The 13,927-nt window shown below is 49.0% G+C and overlaps 1 protein-coding gene across 1 annotated transcript in view; it reads left to right on the top strand.

Moving 5' to 3' along the window:
- Nucleotides 1-1,726: 1,726 nt before the first annotated feature.
- rftn2 (raftlin family member 2) overlaps nt 1,727-13,927 on the top strand; it is a 34,042-nt gene continuing 21,841 nt past the window's right edge. Inside the window, exons 1-2 of the mRNA XM_061233672.1 lie at nt 1,727-2,547; nt 11,161-11,341. Of these exons, the coding sequence (XP_061089656.1) occupies nt 2,409-2,547; nt 11,161-11,341 (320 nt within the window). The 5' untranslated portion in view covers nt 1,727-2,408. The remainder of the gene's footprint in view (nt 2,548-11,160; nt 11,342-13,927) is intronic.

Raw genomic sequence — 13,927 nt, forward strand, 5'->3', positions numbered from 1 at the left:
GACGATTGCCAAGACATGACGGCCGAAGCTAAATTTCAAGTCAATTGTATTTGCTCAGCCTTTTTATGGAAAACTCTCAAAGACCTGGCCAACCAGCTACCAGCTGCTTCAAACGCTAGCTTGGGTATACAAAATATTTTGTGGTTGTGGATGTACATATACATGTATTCCAATCAATGCAAACGTTAACCTAAACTTTGACGCCTCAATTTAAAACTTCCATTGAGGGCCATTTCCAAACTATCTGCCTAAGTTAATTATTTGGATTAAGGGCGTTTTTCGTTCGGAGGGTGGTGCAGGTTCACGACGTGTGCTTCCACCTCGTGTCAGTTTCCTCCGCCATTGTCAGTCGTATTCCCTCCAAACGCCGCAGGAAGCTCTCTCTCTGCCGTCTTGGCACGAAAACTTCCCCAAACTCACTGACGCAATCGGCGAATGAACGTAGGAGAGACACGTGCCTGAGCGGACGCCAAACGCGACGCACCGCGGAAGTGGACGAGGATTGTCCGTTCGGAGCGGTCGGTGAGTGATTCCGAATCCAGCCCTGGTTTTCTTTTCTCCTGGGTAATTAACAGAACAATTAGTGCTACTGAGTTACCGGACTGTCTTCACACCTGACTCCCAGGTAAAGTGAGGGTGGAAAACCATGCATCTCTGCGCTCGATGACCGTGATTTGATGATCTCTGATTTACAGCCATAAGCCTTAGGCTAAATCAAAATTGTAGGTTATCCCAGTTTCCAATCCCCAATATGCCCACGTCTTTGAAAAGTAAAACGCGGAACAGCATTTCTTACGTCAGTCCATCTTCCAGTTTTGAAAGGGTTCCGGGTTTTACTTGGTGAAGTTATCCAGCTAACTCCGTAACCCTGCTTAGTGATGAACACCGCATCTTGGTCAACATGGTAATGTGACGGATGCCCATGCAGGTGGATCAGCTTGGTCTAGCATAACTATCTTCACAGATCTATACTGTTTTCTCTTCTATTTTATGAATATGGCAGCAAGTTTGGCATCTTAATCGCTAATATTGCATTACAGATTAATATGGCATTTCAGACACCAGAGAGCTTAAATGAGTGGCTCACTTTTGCAACTTAAGGCTGCATCTTGACAGTCTGAGGCAAATAATACCCTATTCTCCAGTGAAGTTACGATTAGTGTAGCCTCCACATATTGCATTACATAACTAGCCTATTAAAATAAACCAGGTGCAGCTCTGAGCTCAGAACAGGTCAGAGGGCAGTAAATAATCTACCTTTTAGACGCTTAGCTCAGTAACCTTTGAACGCAAGAAAAGCGCAACAGGGCAGGCAAAGGCTAAATGTAGGCGTATTGTTGTAGGCCACCTCACAGAACAGTTCCTGTCGTGTAAGTAAAAGCAGAAGATTTGAAATACAAAAATGTGCTAAATGTAGCAACAACAAAGAAAATCACAATTGGCAAGAAACATTTAAATTTGAAGTTAAACATTTTCACTCTTTAACTCAGGGGTTCAACGCATTTGATGCTTCAAACCAAAAAAACAAGTAGCTTTCCTGACATGGCTATAAAAAGTGAACTTAGGCTATTTCATGAATATTCTATATATCTGCAGCGAATAATGGCAATGTTACCCTAAATAATCCGTCATCTGTTAGTGTCGAAGGCAGCGTGCTGTTTGGAAAGGGGAAAAAAAGCCTATCCGTTTCCTCCGAGAGAACCTATTTCCTCTGGAAATACAGAGCGCTGGCTCCTTCGGCGTTGGGTGACGAAGAGTCGCACATCCCTCCCATTTCTTTACCGGAGGCACTGCTTCCCAACTCTACCAAGTCAAGAAATGTGGAACTCCCAAATCGGACTGCCCCCTTTCTCCCTCTCAGTTGCTGTCGGCAGTCGCCGAGACAGACTCTGCTCGGTGTGCGAGGTTTATTTTTAGCAAGCGTCTGGGAAACTACCGTACGTGATTTTCCAAGTTCACTTAAAGTGCGTAACTTAATAGCTAGATAGGAAAAACAAGAAGCTGACTGACCGTTTTTATTATTCCGGTTGTTTTTTTTTTTTAAATAAAGACGTTTCGACGTGGCATGCCCAAGTGCCCGTTGCTAAATCTAACTTCACACAAATAAACTTCATATAGATGGCCGTTTTCACTTGCATAGCTGGGCGGATTTGACGAGGAAGTGGCAGTTCCAGAGACGGATTTATTTTATCATCATCCAGCGACATAGCCCCTTAATGAAACAGAGGCGGGCGTAATCTTGCAGTTTGCACCGGGGACTACTCCCTCGGATTAACGCCTGAATCGAGGATGGAGAGGTTGTCTCGCTAACTCTTTACTTCGGGACGGGAGAGCGGAGATCTCTGGGTGTGCGTGGCGGAGCGGGACTCTCCCGTGTTCGGCCTGTGTGAACCTCAGCTCCAGGTAAAATGGGGTGCGGGTTGAGGAAATTGGAAGATCCCGAAGACAGCAGTCCCGGTAAAATCTACTCCACCCTTAAGAGACCGCAGGTGGAGACCAAGACCGACACAGTGTACGAGTATGTTCTGCTGGACTTCAGTTTGGAAGGTAGGGGGACACGATATCTTTACTTGGATGTCTCGAATGTCAGGAGTTATTTGATATGGACTATTTTATTTATTGTGTAGGCTATAATTCCTGGAGAGCAGAATTTGCGAAGCAAGCTCAATTGGGGGCAAGTTTTTGTTTATTTTCCAAATCCAGCGATCAGTTGACTACCACGTGCCTTGCGCTGGAACGTTCATTGGAAAATATTTTCTTTGGAAAAACTTGCTCAGTTGCAGGAAGCGAGTTGGTACTTGGAACAGTTTAGCCGACTGGTAACGGTTTTGGGACGTTTTCTTTTGAGTTCTCATAATAACAGTAGCCGACCATCGTCTCGGGGATTGTAGAAATAGGTCAGAGAGAGAGAGAGGGAGTGTGTTTGTGTGTGTGTGTGTGTGTGTGTGTGTGTGTGTGTGTGTGAGAGAGTGAATTACGTTTGTTTTACTGTGTCCCACCTAAAACCTGACCGCTACCTCAAACAGAAGCTTATTTGGCCATATGCAATAATAATAAGTGATGTATTAATGATCTGGCACTACCTAATACACTTTTTCCTTTGGTGTGTAGGCTACCCTCCCCCAGTCTAATCTGAAATGATGCATGCTTTAATCAAATTTTACTGTAATCCAGATAGCATAGGGGACTAGAGCTATTGCCTGGTGCTCAGAAATTGTACTTTTTTTTTTTTTTTTTTTTTTTTGGAAGTAAAGAGTGAACTTGCTGATATGGAGGCGATTCATTGAGTGTCCCACATTTGGTGTGGCAAACATCTAAGATGGTGATGGATAGGCTACAGTTGCTATAGGCTAAACAGTAATAGTGACATTTAATCTGGTAACTGAGGCTCAGATATGATTTAGGTCACGTTGGCTGTGTGAAAACTCCCGTGTTTAATCTGTCGGGCCAAGGGAGTGGCAGCGCACTCAATGCAGTGGGATCATTCTGTCAGGCAGTGACTATCAGGACTGTTAGTCCTGTCAACTGAATGCCATTGTTGCTTCTGACACTGTTTTGATGACAGAAATCACGATTGACTTCCACACCATGAACTGTCACAGCGCTAAGTCCCGCCTCCGTCTCCCTGTTATGACTCCAGACGCTCATGATCGCCCCCTGCGTAGCCAATCACGGCGTTGCGAGCGGGGGGGGGCGGGGCCTTAGCCTGTATTCGAACCATGATTTGTGACTGCAGGGTCAGACTTAAGTTTGGGTTAAACCCCGGTGGGTGTTGACGTTCCCCTGCTTGGCATGTTTTACGACCGTAGCAGCGGAGTAGACGAGATGACAAGGCGTGGGGCTTTGTGCTTTCAAAACACAGTGTGAGTGGCTGCTTCATATTTTTTACCGGGCCTGCCCAGTGCAGGGGTGTGAATCTGGCGTGACCCTGACTCCTGACTGGGCCTACTTCCTTCAGGCAAGACGGGCTGTTTAAAACGCCCAACCTACTGATCTGTGTGTGAGTGTGTGTGTGTGTGTGTGTGTGTGGTGCCTGTGCGTGTGTGTGTGCGCGCTTGTGTGTGTAGCCTATTTGCCTTGTCAGTCCTCGCAAATTCTTCTTTCATTCAATTACATGTTACGTGTTCTGCAGTTGTTACGATGACCTTTCTTATGCACTTACAGTAGCCTATTGCACGTTGCTTTGATTAAAAGCGTCTGCTAAATTAATGTAACGTGCATAGTAACGTAAGTGTTTTATGAGCCAGCACAATATAGAATACTGACAGCGCAAGTACACTCAGTGAGAACTTTGACACAATTAGGTACTCATTAGACTTATTAAGTCTTCTGCTGCTGTAGCCTATCCACTTAGAGGTTTGACGCGTTGTGTGTTCAGAGATGCTGTTCTGCATACCACTGTTGTAATGTGTGCTTATTTGCATTACTGTCACCTTCCTATCAACTTCGACCAGTCTGGCCCTTCTCCTCTGACCTTTCTCATTAACAACGCAGAACTGCTGCTCACTGGATGTTTTTTAGTTGTTTGTACCATTCTCTGCAAACTCTGCATGAAAATCCACCCTGTCAGGCACGAACAATCATTCCACAGTCCAAGTCACTTAGATAACATTTCTTCCCTGAGTTCTTCTACTGAGTGTATATCCACCTCATGGCTGTAGGATTTGTGCTAATCTGTCAGTTAATAAGGAGCTTCACCATATTTCCCAAGTATGAGACTCTTTCATTTGTGAAGTGGGAAGTCTTGACACTAAGAGGACTAAAAACAAAAAATGCACCAAGCGCTAAAAATAATTCACAGAACAAGGCTGGCTTGCTTTGAACAAATGCATCTTCGTGTGTTAACAGACGTCAAACAGAAATAGCCTAGTTGGAAATAAAGTGGCTTGGTTGGTACTTTGTATTCATTTTTTAAATGATTCCCTCAAATGTTTTTAGATTTTATTCATAGAGCTTTGCTTAGATTTGTTTTTGGAAAGGAGGCATTTTAGGGTACGGGTGGCGGATGCAAGGGCGTAGAAAAAGACCTCAGTGCCTAATTGCCGAACCTCCGTTTAACCATGTAGGTTGTAGGTTGTAGGTTGTAGGTTGTAGGTTGCAGGTTGCAGGTTCTAGGTTCTAGGTTGTAGGTTGTAGGTTGTTGGTTGTAGCTTGTAGCTTGTAGGTTGCAGGTTGCAGGTTGTAGGTTGCAGGTTGCAGGTTGCAGGTTGCAGGTTTTAGGTTGTCGGTTGTAGGTTTTAGGTTGTCGGTTGTAGGTTGTAGGTTGTAGGTTGCAGGTTGTAGGTTTGGTTTTGTCCAGAATAAGCCGACTCTCCGCTGGTGGGAACAGGAGGCCTCTGCTCCTGTGTTAACATTTCCTGTCTCCTGCTTCTGTCTGTTCTGTTTACATATCTGTTCATTCAGCCAGACACTGAACATGCCAACACACACGCACGCACGCACGCACGCACGTACGCACACACACACACACACACACACTCACAGCCTATCCAGTAACACTGTTATACCATCTACTGCAAGTGTACTGTTTCTTCAGTGGTAACGAATGCATTGTTAAAGCACACGATAGTAAGTTAGGTTTATTATAATTCATAATAGAGCATAAACATATCATATTAGATTATTCCGTTGTCATAATATTGTGAGTGGCAGTAATTTGACAGGCTAATGAAAAGCAAGCGTAGCAGTGGCGTGCTAGCTCAGCCCCGTTCCGCTCCGTCTCCGTGAAACCCTCAGTGGTCGCGCGGCCCGGTCGCTAATAGCAGCCGGAGACCGCGGATCAGAGCGGATGAGCGCTAATGCCGCTGGAGCTGATTGCGCGCGGCTCTCGCGGGAGAAAGCGCGTGGGACCGGAGCCAGGTCCGCCGCGGGAGGGAGGGAGGGGCGGCGCGGGGCTCCCGTTTCATCGCTGCCGACAGGTTGGAGGTTACGAATGAACGGGACCACGGAAATGCCCCTTATTACAATCCAGCGTATGTTCGTTCTCCCAAGAGAGTGAAACCCAGGGTTAGTGTTTGTTTGGACATGCCAATTTTCACGTGCCAGCTAAGGGTGTCTAACTCTGGGTGCGTTTGATGCGTCCAGCTAAGCATCGCCTCTGTGGCTTTTTCCGCTTAGAAAACATATTTTTTGTTTTCACGACCTCATTTCATATAAGATTTAAATGTTAAATTGTAGCTTTAATTTATTTTATTTCCAAAAAAAATCATCTTGGCTCACCTTTAAAATGGTAACGTAAGATCACTAAAACAAATGCAGACTTTGCCCAAGTTCTGGTCTTGTGTCTGCATCACAAAACTGCGGTCTGCATCTGTCTTTGTCTGGGAATCCTTTCTGATCTATATGCTGCTACTCCAGTATGTACCATTCCAATCTACTGTAATCCCTCACGCTCTTAATCTAGGATCCTGGAAACGGTGGATTATGGGAGATTACACAGATATATATATATATATATATATATTAAATGTACAGGCCAAGGGCAGACTGGCATCAATGATTTCGGTCTAACGCCCTGTGATCAATTCAGTGGCTCATGTCAATGCAAATTCAGTTGAGTGTTGTCTCCACGGTGCATTGTTCTGCTTGATGGTATGAATATTACGCGGAGAGTAATATAGATGTGTGAGGAGATTGCGGCTGAAGGAAATTGGAGCGCTCTCCTTTAATGACCGCTGTCCCCGCGGCCGGTCCTGCTCCTCCATCATCGTCCTGCTCCTCCCCGCTTCCTTTCCGAACCCACTTTTGTGTTATTGTTACCCCTTCTCTCCTTCAAAGCCCCCTGCCTCTCTCTCTCCCTCTCTCTCCCTCTCTCTCCCCCTCTCCAGCACACAGAGAGAACAGAGGCGGCAGTGTGTGAGTGGAGGGGGGGGGGGGCAGTAGGGGTTTAGGGGTGAGGGGCGGGGGGCGGTTGTGGTTTGGGGGTGAAAGGGGGGCGGCAGGGAGGCAGGGACAATAGCGTGGGCCTCCCAGAGACCGTGTGACATTGGTGCCTCTGTGGAGAGCCTGAATGCGGGGTTTGGGGTTTGGGGTTTGGGGTTTGGGGTTTGGGGTTTGGGGTTCTCCGGGGGAGAGAGCTCCTGGGTGTGAAGACGACCGGTGCTGTGATACTCCAGACACGCGTCACGGCAACCAGCCTGCCCCGCCCACTGAGGGGGCGTGGACTTGGTGCTTCTAGCTGTAGCTGAGTGCCAGTGTGTGCGTGTGTGTGCGTGCGTGCGCGTGTGTGTGTGTGTGTGTGCGTGTGCGTGCGTGTGTGCGTGCGTGTGTGCGTGTGTGCGTGTGTGCGTGCGTGCATGCGTGCGTGCGTGTGTGCGTGTGTGTGCGCGCGTGCGTGCGTGCGTGCGTGCGTGCGTGCGTGTGTGCGTGTGTGTGTGTGTGTGTGTGTGTGTGTGAGAGACAATGAGTGTGTGTGTGTGTGTATGTTTCTTCATGTGTGTGTTTATTCGTGAGTGTGTGTATGTATACGAGTGAGTGAGCGAGTGTGTGTGCTTGTGTTAGATTTCTGTTAGTTTCAGATTTCTGTTATGTACATCAGTTGGTTGGTATATTCTGCTGAAGCCCTACTGACGGTTATTTACACGTCACACGTTCAGAAAAAATAAAAAAGTTCTGCAGAGGCTGCAGTCCTCCAGGGGTCTCCTAGCTCCTCCAGGGGTCATGTGACGGATCGGAACATCCCTAAAGATGGCCGACATCGATCCACTTCCGGGTCATTCGAAAGCCAAGGAGGCGAGGACAGATAAAACGCGTGACTGGAGTGAAGCCCTGCAGTCTGCCAGGGCTGACTGCGGCAGCACCCGGGCACGCTGAGGAGAGAGGCTTTAGGGAGGGCTCCCCCTGCTGGGGGCATGTTGCAGTGACTGGATGGTCGTCACCCAGGACCCAGAGTACAGTTATGATTTCCAGACGTGTGTCAGGAAGTGGGTTCGGCCCACGCTGGTGTCAGTTTTGGTGTACGAAGTGACTACGGTTGTCATTAACGGTTTTAAACGTTTGCTAGTGTCGGGTCGAGTGTGTTTTAGCGTCAGTAGCAGTAGCAGTGTTGAGTGTACGACGCTTGGCTGTGTGTTCAGCGTCTGTGTTCAGCCTGTGTTAGTGTCAGTAGCAGTGTTGAGTGTGTGTTAGCGTCAGTAGCAGTGTTGAGTGTGTGTTAGCATCAGTAGCAGTGTTGAGTGTGTGCGCATCTGTTGAAGAAAGTAGCAGTGTTGAGTGTGTCTGAGAAGCAGTAGCAGTGTTGAGTGTGTGTTAGCGTCAGTAGCAGTGTTGAGTGTGTGTTAGCGTCAGTAGCAGTAGCAGTGTTGAGTGTGTGTTAGTGTCAGTAGCAGTAGCAGTAGCAGCGTTGAGTGTGTGTTAGCGTCAGTAGCAGTAGCAGTGTTGTGTGTTTTGGTGTCAGTAGCAGTAGCAGTAGCAGCGTTGAGTGTGTGTTAGTGTCAGTAGCAGTAGCAGTAGCAGTGTTGAGTGTGTTTTGGTGTCAGTAGCAGTAGCAGTAGCAGTGTTGAGTGTGTTTTGGTGTCAGTAGCAGTAGCAGTGTTGAGTGTGTGTTAGTGTCAGTAGCAGTAGCAGTAGCAGTGTTGAGTGTGTGTTAGTGTCAGTAGCAGTAGCAGTGTTGAGTGTGTGTTAGTGTCAGTAGCAGTAGCAGTAGCAGCGTTGAGTGTGTGTTAGTGTCAGTAGCAGTAGCAGTGTTGAGTGTGTGTTAGTGTCAGTAGCAGTAGCAGTGTTCAGTGTGTGTTAGTGTCAGTAGCAGTAGCAGTGTTGAGTGTGTGTTAGCGTCAGTAGCAGTGTTGAGTGTGTGTTAGCGTCAGTAGCAGTGTTGAGTGTGTGTTAGCGTCAGTAGCAGTGTTGAGTGTGTGTTAGTGTCAGTAGCAGTAGCAGTGTTGAGTGTGTGTTAGTGTCAGTAGCAGTAGCAGTGTTGAGTGTGTGTTAGTGTCAGTAGCAGTAGCAGTGTTGAGTGTGTGTTAGTGTCAGTAGCAGTAGCAGTAGCAGTGTTGAGTGTGTGTTAGTGTCAGTAGCAGTAGCAGTGTTGAGTGTGTGTTAGTGTCAGTAGCAGTAGCAGTGTTGAGTGTGTTTTGGTGTCAGTAGCAGTAGCAGTGTTGAGTGTGTGTTAGTGTCCGTAGCAGTAGCAGTGTTGAGTGTGTGTTAGTGTCAGTAGCAGTAGCAGTGTTGAGTGTGTGTTAGTGTCAGTAGCAGTAGCAGTGTTGAGTGTGTGTTAGTGTCAGTAGCAGTAGCAGTGTTGAGTGTGTGTTAGTGTCAGTAGCAGTAGCAGTGTTGAGTGTGTGTTAGTGTCAGTAGCAGTAGCAGTGTTGAGTGTGTGTTAGTGTCAGTAGCAGTAGCAGTGTTGAGTGTGTGTTAGTGTCAGTAGCAGTAGCAGTGTTGAGTGTGTGTTAGTGTCAGTAGCAGTAGCAGTGTTGAGTGTGTGTTAGTGTCAGTAGCAGTAGCAGTGTTGAGTGTGTGTTAGTGTCAGTAGCAGTAGCAGCGTTGAGTGTTTGTTGGTGTCAGTAGCAGTAGCAGTGTTGAGTGTGTTTTGGTGTCAGTAGCAGTAGCAGTGTTGAGTGTGTGTTAGTGTCAGTAGCAGTAGCAGTGTTGAGTGTGTGTTAGTGTCAGTAGCAGTAGCAGTAGCAGTGTTGAGTGTGTGTTAGTGTCAGTAGCAGTAGCAGCGTTGAGTGTGTGTTAGTGTCAGTAGCAGTAGCAGTGTTGAGTGTGTGTTAGTGTCAGTAGCAGTAGCAGTAGCAGCGTTGAGTGTGTGTTAGTGTCAGTAGCAGTAGCAGTGTTGAGTGTGTGTTAGTGTCAGTAGCAGTAGCAGTAGCAGCGTTGAGTGTGTGTTAGTGTCAGTAGCAGTAGCAGTGTTGAGTGTGTTTTGGTGTCCCTTTCCGTGTTGAGTGTATGCGGCGTGGCTCAGTGCCAGCTCAGTGAAATAGCGGCTCTTTGTGCATCCAGGAAGAGGGGGGGTGGCGTGGGGGTGGCGCGGGGGCGTTCGGTGGGGGGGGCTCCTGGCTGAGATGGGGGGGGGGGTGGCGCGGGGGCATTCGGTGGGGGGGGCTCCTGGCTGAGATGGGGGGGGGGGGGGGGGGGATTTACAGCCACTTTTCCACTGGGATATCGCTCAGACAGAGGCAGCTTAATGGAAATACCCGCTCACGTTAATGGAATAAACACGGTCCCGTTGAGGTCGTGCGTAGCGTCTGAGGCACTGCGCTCTATTCCGGCGTTCCGGAATCTTCTCCCGTCCAGCGGTGGCCCCCAGAGTCACCGCGCCGCGTTTCGGGACAGCATTCCGAACATTCCCGTATATTCCCAGATCCCTTTTTGCGTTTCTTCCTCCTCGGCTTAGCAGAGAGGGTCACTCAGACCTGACGTTAAAGGAGCACCGAAAAGTATCCGCACAGCCGCCGGGCCCTTGAGCAAGGCCCTTAACCCTGCATTGCTCCAGGGGAGGATTCTCTCCTGCTTAGTCTACTCAACTGTACGTCGCTCTGGATAAGAGCGTCTGCCAAATGCCTGTAATGTAATGTAATGTAATGTGATGGGATGTAATGTAATGTAACGGGATTCTGTAAATCAAAGAGCAGCTTCCAGGTCTCTGTTGCCCCTCCCGGCCCCGAGCTTCACTGTGTAAAACCTGACCGCTTCAGACCGCTCTGCGTGTGTCCTCCCCCACCTCTCTGCCAGATGGGTTTTATTGGAGGGGCTGAGCATCGCTCTGGAGGACGCTCTTCAGGAGCGTGTGGTGAAGGAGTGCACTTCAAAATGAGAGACATTATATCCGGCCGGAGTGTAAGGGCACTGCCACCAGCCTTCTGTCCGTTTTGAAAGTTTGTGTAATTTGTGTTGCCTGTGAATGATGTTTTGCATTTTAAATGGCCCACTACTGGATTAACCAGTAACTAATGACACTCTCTCTCACCCTCTCTCCCTCCCTCTCTCTCTCTCCCTCTCTCTCTCTCTCTCTCCCTCCCTCTCCCCCTCCCTCCCTCCCTCTCTCTCTCTCCCCCTCTCCCCCTCCCTCTCTCCCCCTCTCCCCCTCCCTCTCTCCCTCCCTCTCTCTCTCTCTCCCTCCCTCCCTCCCCCCCTCTCTCCCTCCCTCCCTCCCTCTCTCTCTCCCTCTCTCTCTCTCTCCCTCCCTCCCTCCCTCCCTCCCTCCCTCCCTCCCTCTCTCTCCAGGCAGTCGACCCACGGTGCAGTGTCTCTCCTCCCTGTGTGACCTCCCCCAGGCCCTGCAGCCCTACTACACGCAGGGCTACGTCCTGGTGACGCTGCATCCCATAATCCTCTCTGTGGGGCGGACCCGGGCGCTGCCCTTCAGCCTGCTGTACCGCGCCATCCTGGCCCGCCCTCGTCCCAGGTACCCCCCCCCGTCACCCCCGTCACCCCCGTCACCACCGTCACCCCCGTCACCCCATATATTCCCTGGATATTCTGTTATAAAAATGGACACATGACTAGGTCGCTTCCGTACCACTATGCCACTGAGGACGTCGTTTTTTTAATTTTGTGCCAGAACGTTCACCACGTACGGGCAGTCGATCTGAGTCCACAAATGACTGCAGTTTACCACCGTGAAAGCCTGACGTACCCCCAGATTGACCTGTCTGTATCCTGTGTGTGAACTCACTTTGGGGGAGGAGGGGTCTGTGTGAGGTCCTTCCATGACAGGACCCACTAAACGGATGAATTATTGAGATCCTTAGCTGCATATTTAATGCTGTGTTAATGGGGGGTCTGGCAGGGCTGCAGTACCTAACGTCATTAACCCACTCTGAGGTAGTGGAAGTGACCGGCTGTCTGTGGCGACTTGTGATTGGGCCTCAGGGTGATTTGGTGTAGGGCGTCTGATTGGATGGGAGGAACTGGCCAATCAGAAACTGGGTCTGTGTGTCTGAGAGCGTTAACAGCGCTGTGCGTCGTGTGGGTTCTCCTGACCTGAGATAGCCTGACTGAGGTGAAAATATACAGTTGGTCTGAAAGGGCAAATTATGATATTACATTATCGCTATCAAATCCATGCAAAAGACAAGAACAACCACAGTCAAATGGACGGATAGGATTATGAATAATCCCATGAATGAGACCTAGAATTAAAGTTATTGTATTTTATTGAATATTGTATTATGACTGCAACAGCTGATCATAGGCTCATCTCTGTTGTGTACATTAGAATTTTTGTTCAATTTTATTCCCCCCGCCTTGTAAAATTCCCCAGTTGTAGTTTCACGTTTCACGATTTTCAGCCTTCGAGCGCACTGCCGTATTCGACGCTGTGATCAAAACCACAACCTTTTTGAATTTGAATTTATCATCAACTGAATCAGACTCGTCGGTTGTCCGTACTTTAGCGTATTCACGTCGGGCCCGTTCACGTGTTGCGGTGGAATTGTCCCGTTTGAAACGGCAGCGGTGAACTGACGGATCTTGCGCCATTCGAGCGGAAGTGGGTTTCCATGAAGGCGTGACTGTTGTCACGGCGGGGGTCGACCCACCCTGCCGTCCGCTGAGGTCCCCGGGTCATCGAGGTGAAGCGTCCGCCAGGACCTCGTCTCTGCTGGTTATTTCCTATGAGGGCTTTTCATTGTTTAGATTGTAAACACGCGCGGCCTCCGCCGTGTGCCCCTCGGGGCTCCGCCCTTACTAAAACGGACCCGTCTAGACGTCGGTCCGCTACTCTGAGCTGAGGACTCCGTCGTCTCTCGCCGTGACGTCTGTGTCACACGCCCCTCGCCCTTCCTCCCGCTAAACTTCCCTTTTTCCCTCCGTCCGTGTACCGTCCCTCCCGTCACCTTCCATCGTTTTACACCCTTTCACTCCCAGTTTCTGTCTGTTGTTCATTTCGTACCACAGGAGGTTCAGCTTCGGGTTGAGTTCTTGAGTATTTTCTCACACGCCGGTCACTGTGTGGAGTAGCTTCGCCAGGTCATGTAGTGGAGGCAGAAACTCTAGGGGGTTTTCAAGACCAGGCGTGATACAGTGTTAGATACTATCTAACTTTTAGGCACACTAAGCAGTAGGTGCTCTTGGGGGTAGGGAAAGGCAAGCATCGCTGGGCTGAATGGCCTGTTCCTGTCGTGAAGCTAAGTTATGTGTGTGATGTTATTACCATCTTCCCTCCTCTGTCTGTTTTCTTTCCTCCTCCTCCTCCTCCGCTCTCTTGCTCCTCAGTAAGCAGGTCGTGCTGTTTCAGTGTAAGGGCTGTCTGCTGTCTGCTGTGTCATTGTAAGGGTTGTGTCTGCTGTCTCATTACATTACATTATTGGCATTTGGCAGACGCTCTTATCCAGAGCGACGTACAGTTGATTAGACTAAGCAGGAGACAATCCTCCCCTGGAGCAATGCAGGGTTAAGGGCCTTGCTCAAGGGCCCAACGGCTGCGTGGATTTTATTGTGGCTACACTGGGATTCGAACCCCCAACCTTGCCTGTCCCAGTCATTCACCTTAACCACTACGCTACAGGCCGCCCCTACTCAGTGTAAGGGTTGTCTCTGCTGTTTCAGTGTAAGGGTTGTGTCTACGCTGTCTCAGTGTAAGGGGTTATGTCTCAGTGTAAGGGTTGTGTCTGTGTAAGGGTTGTGTCTCAGTATAAGGGTTGTGTCTATGTGTAAGGGTGGTCTCTGTGTAAGGGTGGTCTCTGTGTAAGGGTTGTGTCTCTGTGTAAGGGTTGTGTCTCTGTGTAAGGGTTGTGTCTATGTGTAAGGGTGGTCTCTGTGTAAGGGTTGTGTCTCTGTGTAAGGGTGGTCTCTGTGTAAGGGTTGTGTCTCTGTGTAAGGGTTGTGTCTCTGTGTAAGGGTGGTCTCTGTGTAAGGGTTGTGTCTCTGTGTAAGGGTGGTCTCTGTGTAAGGGTTGTGTCTCTGTGTAAGGGTGGTCTCTGTGTAAGGGTTGTGTCTCTGTGTAAGGGTGGTCTCTGTGTAAGGGTTGTGTCTCTGTGTAAGGGTTGTG

This window comes from Conger conger, chromosome 3 (genome assembly GCF_963514075.1).
Source record: "Conger conger chromosome 3, fConCon1.1, whole genome shotgun sequence".
In the NCBI taxonomy this organism is placed as follows: Eukaryota; Metazoa; Chordata; class Actinopteri; order Anguilliformes; family Congridae; genus Conger; species Conger conger.